The following is a 20,245-nucleotide window of genomic DNA, read 5'->3' on the forward strand; positions in this document are numbered from 1 at the left end:
GTCACAACTTGTTTGTAAAGTCTTTATTTTGTTTACTGGGATGTTCACTCCTTTATTTAACTGCAAATTGTATCAGTGCTCAAATAACATTAACACTGGCTAAAATGTTTTGTCATCTCATCGAATTGAACGCTGGCTGTGAATATTTTTTATTCGATGTGAGAGGGATTACTCTGGGTTTTTTTGTTTGTTGGCCAAACTGTTGTACTGAAACACCAGGGAGGTGTTGAGTGAAGAACGAAGCTTGTTTATTAGACTTCATCTTCATTAGCCAAACTGCTTTGTGTTTTATTTTGATATCAAAAAGTAAACACAGGTTTTTTTACATTACCGTATTTTTTGGACTATAAGTCGCAGTTTTTTTCATAGTTTGGCCGGGGGTGCGACTTATACTCAGGAGCGATTTATGTGTGAAATTATTAACACATTACCGTAAAATATCAAATAATATTATTTAGCTCATTCACGTAAGAGACTAGACATATAAGATTTCATGGGATTTAGCGATTAGGAGTGACAGATTGTTTGGTAAACGTATAGCATGTTCTATATGTTATAGTGATTTGAATGACTCTTATCATAATATGTTACGTTAACATACCAGGCATGTTCTCAGTTGGTTATTTATGCGTCATATTGCGTACACTTATTCAGCCTGTTATTCACTATTCTTTATTTATTTTAAATTGCCTTTCAAATGTCTATTCTTGGTGTTGGGTTTTATCAAATAAATTTCCCCCAAAAATGCGACTTATACTCCAGTGCGACTTATATATGTTTTTTTCCTTCTTTATAATGCATTTTCGGCCGGTGCGACTTATACTCCGATGCGACTTATACTCCGAAAAATACGGTAATTGTGTTTTTTTTATGTCACTAAGGTGTTACTTCAAAAATCATTCATGTGACACAGCATTTTGTTAATGTTTTATTGTGCATAGTTAATTCCTATATGACATATTTCTACTCAAACTCTTAATGGATCTGTCCCGATACAGCATCTACATGTACATATAAATGTACATCACTTAAAATAAATAAGTAAATAAAAACTCTCTCGATCAAAATGTAAAAATAGAGATAAAGGCATCATGTAATGACAAAAAGCTGACAAGTTGATGTTGTTAAAGAATTAAAAAAACGTAATATTTGTCTATAAATATATGTATAACGTTTATCTATAGTCTTTTTATGAGACATTACAAATGACATGATGGTATTACGTTCAAACCCCAACACTGCTTTACCTAACAATGAGTAATCATGATTTCAATATCGATAACAATAATCTTAATTATTACTTTGGCCATAATTGGCAGCCCTAGATCTCATACATGAACACTATAACGTTTGCCTTGGTGCCCTTCAAACTTGCCTTGAGGCCCTAAAATATGAGCCCTCCTTTAAGGCAAAACTTGCCTTGACCTTAAAAAGTAAAAATTTGAGGCCTGTATATACATGACATTGATTGTCATGTACTGCATAACAAAGAAATAACTGTTTGGATTCCACTGAGCTATTATCAGACCTGGCAAACAAAGGAAACCCTGACATGATCCCACATTGCCTTATATTTAGTATAATATGAGCAAAGTGGTACCCAACCTTTTTTCGCCCAACGACTGGCTAGCTTTTCTGCAGACCTCTGCCGGCCATAGGGGTTGGCTTGACATAATGACGTAAAAGGGGAAACTCTATTACAGTCTATGTGTATTACACCAATTACTGCAGTATTCTCACACCAAAATAATATTTTCCTAATGGAGAATCAGTGGACCCTCGTCCTTGTTTCTCTGCATCTTATTTTGCTTGCTTACCATAACCAAAAAAAGGGGATGTAATTACAAACATTTTTTTTTGCGCTGTGGACCGGGGGTTGGGTGAAACAGAGTCTCCCAAACTTTTTCAGCTGAAGATCCAAACAAGCAATTTCTTTCCTCCCCGGGACCAAAACCTACTATGTACTTCCTTATAATCAACATATAGTGTACACAAAGGAATGACACAGAAAACGTTCATTTACTGCAACAAGGATAAATCCAAAATCAATTTGCCAAAAAGTGACCCCCCTTCTTTAAGATCAATAAATTAACTTATAGTATTTTACGCCGACAGTTGGTGACCCACCAAAAATTGACAATACCGATGTTGGGTCCCAAACCTCAGGGTTGGAAACCCTGGGGTAAATGATCACCTGTGGTAATGAGTTTTAATTTTCATCACCTTACTTATTCATCCAAGTGTAACTGTCCTATTATTGTAATTAAATTCAGAAAGTGTAATTTAATTTTATAAATAAAAGATAGATTTTAAACATTTATAATTTCATTCAATAAATATTTTATAATACGTTTAATAGGTTAAGTAATACTTAACTAATTAAAAAACTTTGTTGAACTAAACATTTCAACTTTGTTTACCGCAAAACATGTTTACAAGATAAAAATGTAACGCAGTTGATGCTGTTGTTGCCTCTGTGGGTAACACAAATCTGAGAGGTTTGTTATTTAAGTATTGCATTTATTTTGCATGTTATTGTGTGTAGGAGTGAATAAGACAATGAAGAGCCTACCTATACAGTCCTGATTGTCAACATAATGCACTTCATTCACTCCCAGTCCTTCCTTTTGATAGAGCTCTTGCTCCTGCACAAATACAAACACACTGTAGGTCAAACATATTCAAATCTTGGTAAGTTTAATTGGAACCCTTGGAAGAAAATACCATTAAGAGATCACAGAAGAGAAAAAAACAAGCCTCATCATTTCCCCTGAGAAATTTGCATTCTAATTTAAGAGCGTAAGGAACACAGAGACAAATAGAAACACAAATGGCAACCACAACGTTCTATGGTAACTAAATTGTCAGTTCCTGACATGGCAGAGCAGGATTAATAAAACCCAAATAAAAAACGCTGTTTATGTACCTCTTTGAGGATGCGCTCATTGAAGAACTGCTGCAGTTTCTCGTTGCAGTAATTGATACAGAACTGCTCAAAGCTGTTGTGCTCAAAGTACTCTGAGGAAAGGGAACAGAATGAGAATGCTTTATTTATGTTCAGAAATACATATGGCAAAGCATGTATCAAATGTTCTGGCGGCTTCCATCCATCCATTTTCTACCGCTTATTCCCTTTGGGGTCGCGGGGGGCGCTGGAGCCTATCTCAGCTACAATCGGGCGGAAGGCGGTGTACACCCTGGACAAGTCGCCACCTCATCGCAGGGCCAACACAGATAGACAGACAACATTCACACTCACATCCACACACTAGGGCCAATTTAGTGTTGCCAATCAACTTATCCCCAGGTGCATGTCTTTGGAGGTGGGAGGAAGCCGGCTTATTAGATCCAAAAGTATTGTATGAAGAACATGGTACACAATGTTCCCTTTAAAAGGTTAAGTGTTAAAAGCTAATAAAAAGTCAACCTTTGAACTTGCATTTAATGAAGAGATTTTGTTACCAAAGCCAGCAATGTCCAGCACCCCGATGAAACTTGAAGAACTCTTGAAAGGGAAGCACTGGTTCACCCGTTTGACAACATGATCAAAAAGGCAGCTGTACATGGCCTTGGCGAGGGCATCGCGGGCATTGTTAGCTTGTTCCACTTTAAGAGGCACTCTGGAGGGGCACACAAAATAAGCATGTCAGGCAGCTTAAAAGTGGGACATTCTCTTTTGTAATATTTTTCATCTATTTATCAAATTTGCACAAGGAAACTTTGTGTTAGGGTGCACTCACACTAGTCATGGCTGTTTCAAACTGTAGAATAGAACTGGCACATCTACTCTGCTAGTACAGTTTCCTTAACAACGTTCCTAAGCCAAAGATGACTCTATTTTGTAACATGACTGAACCGAACAGGGGTGCAATTTTAGCATAGAATAAGTATGCCACAGTGATGCTACAGTACTGAACAACAATCAACACATATTAAATCTTCCATTTTGGGGTAAAATCCTAGAAAAAAGACTTTCCCACTGTTCAACAAAGCGTTTAATATTTTTCAATCAGGCTTCAGGCAACACCAGAGCACTGAGACAGATCTGATCAAGGTGGTAAATGATATTCGCCTGAAGAAAGTCTTTGCTTTAGTTCTGCTGTACCTGAGTGCTGCCTTTAACACGGTTGACCATGCTACCCTATTTCAAAAGTCAGAAAACTTCTGGTACTGCCCTAAACTGCTTCAAGTCTTATCTTAAGAACAGGATGTACAATGTTGAACTTGGCAACTGTGTCTTAGACCAAATGGCTAGGACTTGTGGGTTCCTCAGGGTTCAATTATGGGACCCCTATTGTTTAATTTGTACATGCTGTCAATAGGCAGGCCACCAATATGCAGTTGAAATTCAGATCGACATGTCAAAACAGTTGAGCATTGTCATTGCATCAAACAGATCAGTGATAGGATGCAAAGCAATTTTCTTTAGCCAAACTCAAACAAAACTAAAATCATTGTATGTGGCCCACAGAAGCAAATAAAATGTGTTTAAACAGGCTGTAAAGCAGAATGATGCTGACTAGACTGACTGACTAGAACCAGAAAATATGACCATATAAGTCCAGTGCTCAGGTTACTGCACAGGTTTCCTGTCGCTCAAAGAATAGACTTAAAAACTACTTGTGTACATGTATCTTCATGGTCTAGCGCCAAAGTACATCTCTGATATGTTAGAGCCATATGAATCATATCTGGCTTTGAGAACCTTGTGAGTTTTCCAGAGGATGTGAGACTGGTCTCAATTTTGGCAATGGTCAAATCCAGGCTGAAAAAACTTGTATTTAGCTCTGCAACTGAAAATATTTTATCTGCACTATTAGATTCGAATAAATTACTGATTCTATTAATGATGATTTCATTTTCATTTTTATTACCTACTCAGTGGCCTAGTGGTTAGAGTGTCCGCCCTGAGGTCGGTAGGTTGTGAGTTCAAACCCCGGCCAAATCATACCAAAGACTATAAAAATGGGACCCATTACCTCCCTGCTTGGCACTCAGCATCAAGGGTTGGAATTGGGGGTTAAATCACCAAAAATGATTTCCGGGCGCGGCACCGCTGCTGCCCACTGCTCCCCTCACCTCCCAGGGGGTGATCAAGGGGATGGGTCAAATGCAGAGGACAAATTTCACCACACCTAGTGTGTGTGACTATCATTGGTACTTTAACTTAACTTTAACTTTATTCATGATATTATTTGCCTTCTATTAATTGGATGCTTCGGTAAAGCACTTTGAATTCATGCCTTGCGTAATTCTTGTGCGTTTAAAATAAACTTGCCCTGCCTACATGAACTATAGCATTTGTGCTATTAGCATGTTGACAGTAAGCATATTAAAGTGATTCAACAAAAATATTTAAAAAATAAATTACATAAATGATTTAAACAGATCAATATGCAGGACACACACATGCATATGGCACTGATTCAGTGGAATAGCCAGAATGCTATGCGATCTAAAGATATGGACCAGTGGCTAAATACATGCACAAAAAAAAAAAGGTACAGTTGTCCAAAAATATGCTTTGAAAGTACTGTTTCTGTCCTCATCTCTCTCCCTCAGTGTAACAATGGCGTATTCAAAACATCACACAGCATTTTGTTGAGGAACATTTAAGTAAGGTCACTGCAGATGTTATCAAAGCTGCTTAACCAAGTCCTTACTTTCTGAATGTGTTCTTTAAAGTCAGCTGTTAAAAATAACTAAGTGGAGGTAAGAATGCAAGAATATTCATTTTTATAATTTTGAGCACCCAAAAGTGTTCAGCTTTTTTCTCTTCAGGTCTTCTTTTTGAGCGAGGTGGTCAAGAATCTAAGTCAAATCAAAGATGAATGGAAAGTGCAACATGAACCTTGAACTTTACTTGACTGTGTAAAGCATGTCGACACATTTTTTTTCTCAATTCATTATTTAGTTGGGTTGACTGTCAGGCCAAAGTGCGAGCCCATAGTGACCCACAGTTCAACTTGGTTTTCCCAGCTGGGAGAAGAAGAATTTAATATTAATAGGTTTGCCTTTAAGCTATCACTGATTCATTTCCACTTGATTCTTTCTTTGAAAATGCCAACCGTTGAGTTCTGGGAAAAAAGCGAAGACTGCCAACCGCTCACGTTCACCATTTTATAGTGGTGTGATTTAAATGCTACAGGTCTTATAAAACACATCTGATGTTAACAAGGTCCGATAAGCAGTTTTATCCTTTGCAATGTTTCATATTCCCTCCGGAAAGAGACAAAGCCAAGCCATGAGTAATACAATAACAGCTTTATGCTGCAGTCTAACTCCCCAAGGCAGCGTGGATCAGTCTGGGGCTTTATGACAAAGACGGGCCCGCCTACCTCCCAAACAGTGTGGGCCTTTTTTCTTTTTTACCTTTGTTGAAGCTATATACTTGCCTTCTTCCTAAGATACCCTCTGCATTATTCATGTGGGGGAAACACTTCCAGGCCAGGGCAGCATCTGGCCCTCTTGCAATATTAATATACAGAGTCCAGCCCGACTGCTCAAACACTGCATCTACACTTTTAGTATATGGGAGCCATGCCACTATACAGGTAGACTATGACGTATTATGCACTGAATATGTGAGACTGGGATAATGCACAGTAATAAGGACATCTACACTACAATATGCAATATTTGAGGTTTATTCTCATTTATCTAATAGGGGTGTCCTGATACAACTTTTTAAGACACTACTTTTTTCCAACGCTTTAAACTATGCACTTTATACAATGATGCGGCTAATTTAGGGATTTTTTACACACTTCAAATGCAGCCAAAACATTTTGCCTCATCAAATCAGATCAATTAAATTGTTCATATTAAATCAAACGCACTCACACAATCATTCAGACAGCCATTTAGCGTCTTCTGGGCTCACCCTCGTCATGGAGAACAAACAACGAAATGAACATGACTCAGCACCAAAGCCGAAGACGATCGGCCCAGCCATCGAAAAAGGAAACTGCCGCCACATGTAACAGAACATGTGGCGGCTGAAAGGCCGGACCCCTGCGCGCCTATGAGAAGACGACCTTAGCAGTTTCAGCATAGGACAAGGATGAAAACCCCGCTCAATGACATCTCCGTTAGGCTACTGTCAGTCGTATTACGAACACTATCTTGTTAAAATTGTGAATGAACACAACCACCTGTGTAAATATTTTAGGTTTCAATTTGTACACTTACAGCTCATAGACTTGAGCAATTAATTGAGTAATTAGATGGGTGCGGCTTATATTCAGGTGTTCTCTATAGACCCCAAATTACAGAATGTCTTATTAACCACCTGGAATGGACTGATGCCATCTTTAGGTTGAAATGGAGTGGTATTTATTTATTCATTTATTTTTTACAACACCGAGCGGCCACATTATTAAGTTAAGCTCATGACGCAGTTAGTTGTACGTTTCTTACTGGATACTTTCTAAAATGCTTCTGCCTTTGTAGCTGTAAGTAATATGCAAATGCAAATATTTGATATTTGTTAATATTGACAAATATGGTGTTTTAGACTGAAATATTGTTCAATTAAGGACACCTATTATGCATGTCTTACTTGTGTTTTATTCTGTTATTCGCTGTTTTGTAGCTGCTAGCTCCAGGTAGCCTATAGCAGACCTGGGCATTCTGCGGCCCGCGGGCCACATCCGGCCCTTTGTGCGTCCCTGTCCGGCCCGCGTGAGGCCAATCATAAATTACAAAATAAATTTTAAAATGTATCTACCGTATTTTTCGGAGTATAAGTCGCTCCGGAGTATTAGTCGCACCGGCCGAAAATGCATAATAAAGAAGGAAAAAAACATATATAAGTTGCATTTTTGGGGGAAATTTATTTGATAAAACCCAACACCAAGAATAGACATTTGAAAGGCAATTTAAAATAAATAAAGAAAAGTGAACAACAGGCTGAATAAGTGTACCCCATATGACGCATAAATAACCAACTGAGAACGTGCCTGGTATGTTAACGTAACATATTATGGTAAGAGTCATTCAAATAACTATAACATATAGAACATGCTATATGTTTACCAAACAATCTGTCACTCCTAATCGCTAAATCCCATGAAATCTTATACGTCTCGTCTCTTACGTGAATGAGCTAAATAATATTATTTGATATTTTACGGTAAAGTGTTAATAATTTCACACACTGAGTATTAGTCACACCCCCGGCCAAACTATGAAAAAAACTGCGACTTATAGTCCGAAAAATGCGGTATGTCGAGTGTGCAATACAACGGTGCTGCTTTTGTTTAGAAAAGCGTTATTTGTATTACTTAAGTGTGGACGTATGCGCGTGTGTGATTGTGAGTGAATGTGAACAGCGGCAATCACAAATTACAAAATACATTTTAAAAAACATCTATGTCGTGCGTGCAATACAACTGTACTGCTTTTATTTTGAAAATTGTTATTTATGGACGTATGTCCGGGTGTAACCTGTGAGTGTAGGTGCACAGCGACAAGTGATGCCCAGTTACCACCGAGATGTCAGCTCACACTAAAATAAGAAAAGTTGATGACGAATGCCGTGTTTTCAACAAGACGTGGACTGCCAAGTATTTCTTTACAGAAATTAAAGGTAAAGCCGTGTGCTTAATTTGTGGTACACAGGTTGCTGTGTTTAAAGAATATAATTTGAATCGCCACTACACGACGAAGCACGAGGAAAAATACCGAAATCTGTCTGATGAAGAGCGCGCAAGGGAGGCTGATGCGTTGATGGTAAAACTGCAAACCCAACAAGGACTTTTTGCCATATTTCACACCCCCAGAGATGCAGCCGTCAGGACAAGTTTCGTCATTTCTCACAAAATCGCCAGAAAAAGTAAGGCGTTTTCTGACGGAGAGTTTATTAAGGATTGTTTATTGGACTCTGTTGCGCTGATATGCCCGGAGAAGAGGGCCGCATTTGAGAACGTGTCACTCTCCCGACGCACTGTAACAAGGCGAGTTGAGACCATCGCTAGAAACTTGGAGCTTCAGCTGAAGAACAGAACGGCCGACTTTGACTGTTTTTCGCTGGCTTTGGATGAGAGCTGCGATGTACGTGACACCGCCGCCCAGCTGCTCATCTTCTTACGTGGGATAACTGCAGACTTTCAAATCACGGAGGAGCTGGCAGTCATGCAGTCAATTAAAGGGACACTCACAGGTAATGACTTGTTCACATAGGTAAAATGCGTGTTTGGACATGTTAGGACTGAAATGGGACAAGATGGCAAGTGTGACAACAGATGGTTGTCCAAATGTGATGGGTTAAAAATGTTGGACTTTTAAAGACGATGCAGGATAAAGTGACAGAAATTAACCCTGTGCAGAAATGGAAATTTTTGCATTGTATTATACATTAGGAAGTGTTGTGTAAGACAGTGTTAAAAATAAAACCATCAAAAGCAATCTGCTTTTGTATAAAGTTAAGTTAGGTTAAATGAAATTATTAATATTATTATTAATTATTATTATTATTATTATTTATCTTACGGTATATCAAAAATAATATTGAGCAAAATTTAATTGAAATATTGTCGATGTGGCCCTCCAGCAGTGCTCGGGTTGCTCATGCGGCCCCCGGTAAAAATTAATTGCCCACCCCTGGCCTACAGCCGACCATGTTTACTTTTTGTAAAGTCACTAAAATACAAGAAAAGATTGGAGGACATTTTCCTGTTAATTAGCTGTCAATCTTTGCACAGGCAAACTCGTTGCAGCACTGCTTCTATTGGAGTGCTTATATTGGAGCTTTGAGATGTAAGCCGCTAACATCCAAAACTTTTTTGTTGATATTGGTATATCAGATAAGAACACCCCTAATATTTAACATATCAACTGACAAGAGGACATTGTTAATTGGAAGTGTGAATCTTTGGGCACCTCATGATTCGATTTAATTCTGATTCTTGGGATCAGGATTGAATTAATTAATGAATTATAATACAACCTTTTGAAAACAAGTTACAGGTTACAAAAGCTCCTATGGACCGATGGTGTTTGACTTATACGCCCAGTGTTGGCAAAAAAACGTCTTTTTAAAATTTATTTTTTAAATTGTATTTACAAAAATCACAGAAATTTAATAAAAGAAAATAGAGCATGTCCAACTCCAACCCAATCCCAGCTTTAAAATAATTATGATAGACATGTACAAAACAATTGAGAAGACATACAATTACAACACTAATAAAAGGAAAACCAAAAATTTATAAAATCAATATTATCAATAGAAGTTTTTTAATGTTTTTAATCCAAAAATGTGTTCTTTAAAAAACACTTTTTTTCCTCCTTAAAATCGTTTTTTAAAACATGATTTGGATGTGTGCAGCCATATTATTATGAATACTATACAAAATGATACCAATCTTATTACTACTTAATTGCAATTTATATTAGGGCTTTTTATAGCAGTTCAAGAACAATAAAGGAAACCGTCATTTTAACACCTGCTAAACTAATTTCAATGTCAAATTAACGCAAAATTGAATACATTATTATTTCCCATAGTGAAATATTAAACAGTCTGTGCAAAACTCAAGACAAAGTTTTTCGGGGATCAGGAGAGGCCCCGCTCGTAGTATGTTGTCTGTAAGTTAAAATTACACTAATATTGCACTGAGAAATTTGATGCGAGTTGAGTTTGCTAGTAGTAAATATTGCTACAATGCTGCACTTTGGTGGCAATTTCCATTCATTTGCAGTCATTTCACAGCTTTCCTACTCATAAGAAGAGAGTGCAGTGGGAGATTGCTATGGATGTGAACAGATTCCAAAGTATCTGTGGCTATGTTCTCGTTATTGTTCTGCTAAAAGAGCTAACAGTTGTTTCAAGTCTTAAAAGAAAGCTAAATGATGTGGCCCCAAAGTGTGGGGAAAACACTATTGTGTGCGGAAGGAGTTGCAAACTTAGATACGACCTTGATGGCGGAGGAAGCGGACGAGTCACTCGTACATTTACAGTGTTGTCCATGTAGGAGCAATGTAATTATTGGTTTATTTGACAAACTTAAAGGTGTCATGTTATTATTATTTCTCAAAATGTAATACACTTCCTTGTGGTCTACATAACTTGTAATGGTGTAATGGTGGTTATTTGGTCAGAATTTGTTTTACGGGCTGTCTTCAAGCTGCTTTCTGACCATCTCTTCAGTATGTACCTTTTTGTGGGTGCTTTTATTTACGTGGCTCAACTTTGACTGCATCATCTCCCCGCCAGCCATGTTGTAGTTTTTCGCGCTTCAAAAACAATATACTGTAAGTTTGAGGTATCCGCTACTTTGTATTGGAAATTGCAACAGCGGAGGGTGCATGTGCATATATGAGCCAGTCTGCCCCACAACAAGAGGATAGAGAAAAACAAGGAGCTTATTGACTACAGCGTCAGACTACAAAGACGGACTCGTGCAAAGCTCTTCGGGTAAATCTCTACTTGATAGTCCCCTGACGTTCAACTCACTAAAAACGTCACAAATCAGGCAAATTCAAAACAGGTTGTTTGGAGGACGTATGAAAGAAGGTAAGATTATTATATTTTGGAACTCATGCAGATCCTAAATACACAAAACAGGTACCAATAGGTAAGGAAAGTTGGTTTTGCATAATAGGTCTCCTTTAAGACACATCAGATGAAGCAGCATGATCTAAGGCTAGCAGACTCAGCCAGCGACTAGTGAGGCTCAGCTTTAATGCAACTTGTTGGTGCATTATGATGCAACATGGCGTTCTTATGGAAATCTATTTATTTCATAATCACAGGTAGAGACCTGCTAGTGTCTTCGATTATACAGCTCAAACCTGTACAAATAAAGGGTTTTCTTAAGGTAGAAAAGTATCTTAAAATTGGGCACGGGTCAATTTAGTATATCGGATCGCTGATTGACAAAGTAAAACAATGCTTTGGGCTATTTAATTGATTGTTAAGCAAGCACACAATTTCTTGGTGGTGGATTTTCTGATGCATGGTTCTTTGATGAATTCTGTTGTGTTCTTTATCAGAGTATGATATAACAATACAAGATGTATTTTAGTTTACTATGTATTATCAATAGTTTCTTAAACCTGACTCCACACATTGACAAAGTGCTTAAACTTTATCAATATGTGCTTACAGTTTTGCTTTAACTTTAAATTAACTCAACATGTTTTCAGATCTATAAAGGACTAACTGTCTTTAGCACATTTGACATGAATGTGTTTTCAAATTAAGTGGCAGACTCAAAGGGGTTCTTACTTTATAACCGTTCCTTTGGCGCCCCCTGCTGTCGTGAGCATGACCCTCGTTGTGAGACTGACTTTCAAGTCATCTTGATCCAGACCCAGCAAGTCGGCACAGTACTCCAGGGTCTGTCTGGACTGATTCTTCAGAACACAGCCACCTACAAACACATACCTCCACTTTAATAATCCCCAAAATACAATACGGGAAATATTTGTTGATTTCTCTCAATATGATAATCAAAATCAAATTTTAGACTCAATAAAAATGTAAAAGAAAGTACAAATAAAATGCATTAATATTTTAAATATTGACTTATTTAAAACAAACTGAATTCATCCAACCTGAGCTACTCCCCGTTTCCTCAAAGTCGATGTTGCCCAGGTGCAGAACGCCAGCGACCACTCTGAAGAGGTCCAGTTTCTCCGCGTCATCCAGGCCAATCTTCTTCATGGCCATGCACATCCTGTTAAAGTCGCCCTGGTCATCAAGACGAGGGTCCTTCAGCGCGCCCACCTTCACGTGCTGCAGATAGCACAAGTGAATATAAATCATAAATTGTATGAGGAGTGTCTTATTCGTTTATTATTCGTTTATTAAACAAACAGCCTCCACCAGCAGAAAACACTCACCCTTCTAGACTTCTAGTTTGTAAACTAAATAGAGACATACATAATTCAAGATTAAGAGGCATGCCGTCCTTTACCTCATTGCTGTCAACGCATACCTTATTTAAACTATTCCTATTTGAAAAGTGAAACAATCAAACAACAAATAGCTGCGTAAACACCACTCAGCACCAAGACATAGCATGCAGTTTGCAATTCAAACAGCAGCAGGGCCAAACATGAAGAGAAATAATCACTCAAAATAAAAAATGTAGTTTACCTTATTGTCCTTTTATATCACAAATATGAGGTAGAGCAGATAAATAAACAGTTATCAGATTTACATTGTGAAATAAAATTAACATGTAATGGCAAACCTTCTTCACACTGTTGAAATGGACATTGGACTTCCTGAGGAAAATGATCATTCAATGAATCAATTATCTCTTAATATGGGATAATCACTCCCTCTGATTGTTTTGAACCCTTATTTCCATGGCCATGGTTTAATAAGCAAGTAATGCTGCTGACGTCTTTGTAGATCGTAGCGATACTTCCAGGGCTGTACACTTAGCTTTTTCACTAGTAGCCCCCGTACTACTAAATGAAAAAAATGAGTAGCACGGAAAAAATTTCGGAGCAATATGAAATGTCTTAAACATCACAATTTTATTATTAACACTCAAACAACGTACACAGATGCACTCATACATATAAACACAATGCCATCATAAGGCCCACTGTAACGCTCAATTAAAACACAGAGAACATCCCTAAACTGGCTGGGCGATATGGATCAAAACTTATATCCCGATATAGTCTAGCCCAGTGATTTTCAACCTTTTTTGAGCGAAGGCACATTTTTTGTGTTGACAAAATCCGCAGGCACACCACCAGTAGAAATCATTAAACAACGAAACTCAGTTGACAGTAAAAAGTCGTCGCAATTGTTGGATATGAATTTAAACCATAACCAACCATGCATCAATATAGCTCTTGTCTCAAAGTAAGTGTGCTGTCACCACCTGTCACATCACGCCGTGACTTATTTGGAGTTTTTTGCTGTTTTCCTGTGTGTAGTATTTTAGTTCTTGTCTTGCGCTCCAATTTTGGTGGCTTTTTCTCTTTTTTTGGTATTTTCCTGGAGCAGTTTCAAGTCTTCCTTTGAGCGATATTTCCCGCATCTACTTTGTTTTTATCCTTCTTCGTGGGGACATTGTCGATTGTCATGTCATGTTCGGATGTACATAGTGGACGCCATCTTTGCTCCACAGTAAGTCTTTGCTGTCGTCCAGCATTCTGTTTTTGTTTACTTTGTAGCCAGTTCAGTTTTAGTTTCGTTCTGCATAGCCTTCCCTAAGCTTCAATGCCTTTTTTTAGGGGCACTCACCTTTTGTTTATTTTTGGTTTAAGCATTAGACACCCTTTTACCTGCACACTGCCTCCCGCTGTTTCCGACATCTACAAAGCAATTAGCTACCTGCTGCCACCTACTGATATGGAAGAGTATTACACGGTTACTCTGCCGAGCTCTAGACAGCTTTAACACTCAACAACAACACATAATTTACAGACTATAATTACTGGTTTGCAAAAAATATTTTTTACCCCAAATCGGTGAAATGAGATCATCTCCCACGGCACACTAGGCCGCGGCACAGTGGTTGAAAAACACTGGTCTAGCCTATAAACTAACCCATAAATTAAAATATCCGTTGACGTAACTTAATATCACCACTATGCCTTGATTTTAGATTTTTGGCACTGATGGGGATCACAAAAAGAGGTACCAACAAGTAAGAAAAATAGATTTTGCATAATAGAATCCCAATTTAAGAGGTGTTTTGACAAAGGAACAAAATGTGAAATAAAGTGCCCTGGTTTAAGAGGACATATTTAAACGTCAGCAGTAACATGAAAATAATTGACCTTTAATATATAAGTAAACATTATTAGAGGACACATTTTAGCCAGGAACACCAACCTGTAAACTGCTTCATGATGCTGTGTGACAGGCTGTGTTCTGAAAATTACTTAAAAGTATTTAATTATAGTTACTCGTTACTTTACCAAAAAAGTAATTGAATTACAAACGGAATTACTCCTTAATAAATGTTATTAATTACTAGGGAAAGTAATTAGTGCATTACTTAAAAAAAAAAAACTTCAAATATATGGCATAACAAGTGTCATTTGAGAGCAGTAAGTGCATCTATGTGTGTTTCTTTAAAAGGTGGTGCCTGTTGCCTAGTGACATGCGACGTCAGCCAGTCCACGCTCTCACAGGCCTTTTAACTTGAGCTGTTTTTGTTAGCTTAGCAGGCTAGCAGCGGCATTTTGTCAGCTCTGATGGCAGCTCTTTTGAATCTTTCATTGGTTTGTGTTACCTCTGCTTAATACATAGATTGAATGTGCTTCCATGTTATTCAAACGGAGTATTGTTTGAATAACAAGTTTGTCACTTCAATGATTGATTTGTTGTTCAATATTCCCTCCGACCCTTGTAATTACTAGCACGCAGTGCAAAACGACTTTTACTGACCAGTTCCTCCAACTAAGACCTTGTTGGAAGACTGAAGTGTGTGAGCTAGGAGGAGCGAGGCTCCAGGCTCAATCCACTCTGTGCATGGAGGAGGAGGAAGAAACACACAGCTTTTCAGCACGCATAGAATGATCAGTGACACTTCCGCGTCAATCACTTGTCCATTTGGGTATGATTTAAGTTTATTTCAAACATGCTATACAGATGCACAAACATTTTACTAGAGTTTGATAACATTTCGTTTGATTTATTTTAGGAGCAAAATGCTATTTAGAAGGTTAAAATCTGTATTTGCATCTGTGCTACTTTTTTTTTTTCAATACTCGCACAACCTATTTTTAGTCACAAATGCGAGTAAAATGAGGGCTGACTTCCCATTGCTTGTGTCCGGCTGTTTATTTCTTTAGACAGCAAACTAGTTGAGACTGAATTAACAGCATCTCTGTGCTCTATTTTGCCTCACTGACATGGCAGAATTCTTAATAGTCAGTAGTGGAATATTGTGCCCATCCGTGATGAGCGATCAACCTGGATAAGTACCATTCATTATAAATTTCATAACTGGACGCATTAATCATTTTGTTGATCACTCTTCTTACCAAATTATTCTTAAAACTCTCTTAGGCATTAAATACCCACTCTGGGCTGCACTCCTAATTGGTCCCGTAGAGAGCAACACGGCATGCTGGTGTTTTTAATTGTTGCATTATATCAATTATACTGTACATATGCTGCAGGCTTTGTTGCACAATCAGCAAAGCACGGCTTATGTTCTATCTTGTTGCATCATGCATCACATAGTGTGGCATGAACATCTTGGAATACAAAGCCAAAATATATATATTTTCTTGCTTTCAGCAAACAGCAACAATCATTGATTGAAAACACTTTAACAAAGTACTCCGATGGAAAGAAAGAGAAACTGCTTTTACCTCAGGACTCTTGCGGTTCTGCATGATTTGCTTATCAGAGTCTGTGCTTGCAAAGTATCGGGTGCACCCTCGGTTCAAATACTGCAACACAAAAAGAAAAAAATCAACAAGCATTTCAGTATTGGCAGGAAACCCAAGGGATATTTTTGTATTGCCTGTCACCCCATGAAAGACTCTTGTCTCTTAATATTGTCTTATTTGCTGACAGGAATTGTCTTTGTTGATTTTGCTGCCACTGAAGGGACCTGATTTAATGACAGCCTTGTAAATATCATAAGTTGTTGTGGTGTTCCTTTTCAGTGTGTATGTTATCTGGTTAATGAAAATATTTATCATCCATGGAGTATGCACCCCTTGAGCTGATTATTGAATGACTTAAATGAGAAGGACTGCATGTCACAAAAAATGTGCTAGTCTGACATCTAGTGGTCTTTTACTGAACTGACACCAACTTCAACTAGAATGAATAAGTAAAAAACTATGAAAATAAATGCATAATTAGAACAATAAGTTCATAAATTAGCATAACGATTAATAGTAAAAAAAGGTGTAATGTGGGAAATAAATATTTAACATGAAAAGTCACATTTTTATAGCAAAAAAAGCTGCCATACAGAACTATAGATTCAATATTGTGTGGAAAATTTAATTTGAGAAGTTGTAATTTTTAGGGATGGAACGGTATCAAATCTCACAATACGATATTATCATGTTATTGAGGCCCTGGTACGATATTATTGCGGTATATGTCCAAAAAAAAGCTTGGTAAAAATGTCATAGTTTGTAAAATGAGGTGTCAGCAATTTTTAGGATAAACACAGTTACTGTAATTGAACACAAACACAATGGTAAGTCATATTTATTACTATTAACAAGTATTTCTAAGTGCAAATAAATGTGTAGGAACATCTACTGTATCAAGCAAATATTTAAAAGAATAACTTACAGCTGATGTCTTTAAAGTAACAATGTAAACATCCAGTATAACAAGTGTAAAATAATAATGTTAACTTTAGTGTCTTTCAACTTTTACATTATGGGAAGCAGTGTCTTCTCCAGCGGTAATTTGTTTTTATCTGTCTGGAAAATGTTGTTTCTCAGAAAAGTAAACTGACAATATAACTTTTAATAATGTAAATACCGCACAAACTGATGTTTGGCTTCGTTTGCTTCAAATATCTTTTCAGTGTGACCGTTTATGAGGTGGGAACTTGTCCAGCCCTGCTTTCTGCTGGAGTGTAACTGGAATAGGCTCCAGCACCCCAGTGAGAAACAAGCGGTAGAAAAATAGATGGATAGATTGAGGATGTATAAAGTAGCTTTTTAGTTTACTCGTATTTCCCGTGTTGAACATTTTTTGGGGGTGATTTCGGCTGGCTCTGTGCCGCCTTGGAAACACCCGATACGAAAGTGACGCGCTTCGCTTTGCAGAACTCAGACTTTCTTACCTCTGCCAAATAGGTCAGGTTTTGGCCTGGGCAAAAAAATAAAATTAAAATAATAATTTTATCTACGGCGAGTACAACACACTTCATGCATACGGCGTTCAACGCCCCCACCTTGCCGGTCCCACGTTGCACAAAGTATTCTAGGCGATGTCGTTTGATACGTCACTGTATTAATGAGAAGACTTTATTTATAATCCCGTAACATCCCTAGTAATTTTCGATTAAAAATGTGTAATATTTGTTATATGTAATATAAGATAAAGTTGTAATTTTGCAGGAATAAGGTTGTAGTGTGTACTATGTGTAAATACATGTTTACAATGTTAAAAATGTCAATACATTATGAGAAAAAAGTAGGAATTTTGCCGAAATAAAGTCATACATTTTACAGTTTTTACATGTTTTTCACATAAGCATTCACGTTTATTCGCATACATGCTTTTCCTTATAAATAAATATTATTTGTATTATTATTTATTTACTTAAATATTATTTGTATTATTATTTGTTATTTTAAAGAGTGCATAATGCAAAACTCTCAGAAACATACAATTAGAACTATTATTTTTCGTTGTTGTGAATGCATTATAAAAAAAATTATATTTAAATGATTATTTATTATTAATAAAATAACGCAATCATAATCTAATTATTATTATTAAATAGTCAATTTTTTTATAGTTATTAAGTTGTTATTTAATTTAAATGCAATTTAATTAAATTAAGAATTAATTACTGTACTGTAATTACTGTAATAATTATAATTTAATTGCTGTATTAATATTTTCCTGGTTAATAAATAAGCAAAAAATTATAAATGCACTAACTCTAAAGCGGTCAGGAGAGTCAAGGTGCAGTTTCTTCTTGATGTCCTCAGATGCTCCAGCACACAGCCTGTAGAAGATGTGGTAGTTCCTCTCGTCGTTACTTTGCATACAAATCCTCGACTTCTCCAACAAATAATGGGAGACAAATCCTCCCACAACTGCATTCTGAAAACACAAGTGTAGAATAAGCCATTACAAAAAAAAAATCACAGAATTGTAGCCTGAACAAGACCATCTAATCATCTGTCACCTTCTCATTGAAGTGGATTTCCACAAACTTCCCAAAGCGACTGCTGTTGTTATTTCGGACTGTCTTAGCATTTCCAAATGCCTCCAGAAGAGGATTTGCTGAATGAAAAAAAGATACACAAACGGTTCACACTGTGCCTCAGTGCTGTATTTACTTTATTGATACATTTGTATTACCTTCAACAATTCTCTCATCAATATCCTGACCACTCCCATAAGTTGTGGTCAAATATCTACAGGATGGAGATGTGATTAAGGTGACAAAACCATTAAAATGCAAAATGAAAGACAACGCAGACAGGATGAACAGGACATTAAGGACAGTAAGCATGAGTGAATGAGAATGAATAACGGCCTCTTCAAGGTTCCTACCTGAGAACAAACTTGGTGTTTTCAGTTTTGCCAGCACCAGATTCACCAGAAACTATGATGGACTGACTCATTCTTAGAACCTTCATGTCCCTGTAAGCTTTGTCAGCTAAACCAAACAACAACAATGAACAACACAACACTCATTACAGTATGAAGCTGTGTAAACAACAATAAATAGTTATAGAGTTCATGTTTTGTTTGTCACTGAACTGTGTGGTTTATTGATTACATTTCTACAAAATGGCATGGATTTTTCAGTGTTCTTTACGTTAAATATCTTTCTATCATTCTATTTTGAACCCTAAACCATGCGAAGCATATTGAGACTCCTGAAGACATCTCTATTAATAAAAAACATAATATCGTACTACTACTGCTGACAATACATAAACGAATGCCGCAATTCAATTAATCGTTACATCTCCTAAAGTTGCCTTGTGCGTGGTCTCCAAAAGCAATTTAGCGCCATTATGGTGGTACAACATTGGTTAATGCCGATGTTTTTGACCATAATTTCTGACATTGGCATTAACAGCTGTGGCTGTAGACAACTTTCTTGTGTTAGGTGATACTGGCTAAGACGGTTGCTTATTTTCGCTATTACAGCATTAGTTCTATTGTTGCCATGTTGCGCAACACACAGGACTTAAATGACCATGTGGTTAAAGAAAACCACATTTTCCTTTTTACTTTCTCATGCACTCCAAATCAATATAGATGTTAATAAATTACGTTATTCAAATGACTTTTCAAATTTGTTAAAAAACAGTCTTCTTTGTGGTTTAGGTACATACATTCCTGGTTATAATTAGTATTATCCCACATATTAGTACATTTATACCTCAAAATAGGAGTGCCAGAGCTTATGAGTTCTGGGGTTACAAGCTGTCGTTTGACTAATTGTTAAGATTTAGATTGCAAAATAAAATTCGGGTTACGAGCCTCCCCGCTATTAGTTGGCATAACAAATGCCACAGTGAATCCTGTAAGATCCGACTAAACCATCCCGTGTTTTACTCATTCGGATTAGCTTATAGTTTTTCCAAACAT

General features: G+C 37.1%; 1 protein-coding gene across 3 annotated transcripts in view; it reads right to left on the reverse strand.

Annotated features, from left to right (window-relative positions):
- Positions 1 to 20,245, reverse strand: part of myo6b (myosin VIb) — a 103,775-nt gene that overhangs the window by 54,838 nt on the left and 28,692 nt on the right. For all 3 annotated transcript variants that reach the window (XM_061968327.2, XM_061968326.2, XM_061968328.2), the window contains exons 6-15: positions 19,196 to 19,301; positions 19,001 to 19,056; positions 18,825 to 18,922; positions 18,575 to 18,739; positions 16,300 to 16,380; positions 12,562 to 12,742; positions 12,233 to 12,377; positions 3,463 to 3,620; positions 2,927 to 3,018; positions 2,573 to 2,645 (exon numbers count right to left, since the gene is read on the reverse strand). In XM_061968327.2, coding sequence (XP_061824311.1) covers positions 2,573 to 2,645; positions 2,927 to 3,018; positions 3,463 to 3,620; positions 12,233 to 12,377; positions 12,562 to 12,742; positions 16,300 to 16,380; positions 18,575 to 18,739; positions 18,825 to 18,922; positions 19,001 to 19,056; positions 19,196 to 19,301 — 1,155 coding nt within the window. The remainder of the gene's footprint in view (positions 1 to 2,572; positions 2,646 to 2,926; positions 3,019 to 3,462; positions 3,621 to 12,232; positions 12,378 to 12,561; positions 12,743 to 16,299; positions 16,381 to 18,574; positions 18,740 to 18,824; positions 18,923 to 19,000; positions 19,057 to 19,195; positions 19,302 to 20,245) is intronic.

Source organism: Nerophis lumbriciformis, linkage group LG08 (genome assembly GCF_033978685.3).
Source record: "Nerophis lumbriciformis linkage group LG08, RoL_Nlum_v2.1, whole genome shotgun sequence".
Taxonomy (NCBI): domain Eukaryota; kingdom Metazoa; phylum Chordata; class Actinopteri; order Syngnathiformes; family Syngnathidae; genus Nerophis; species Nerophis lumbriciformis.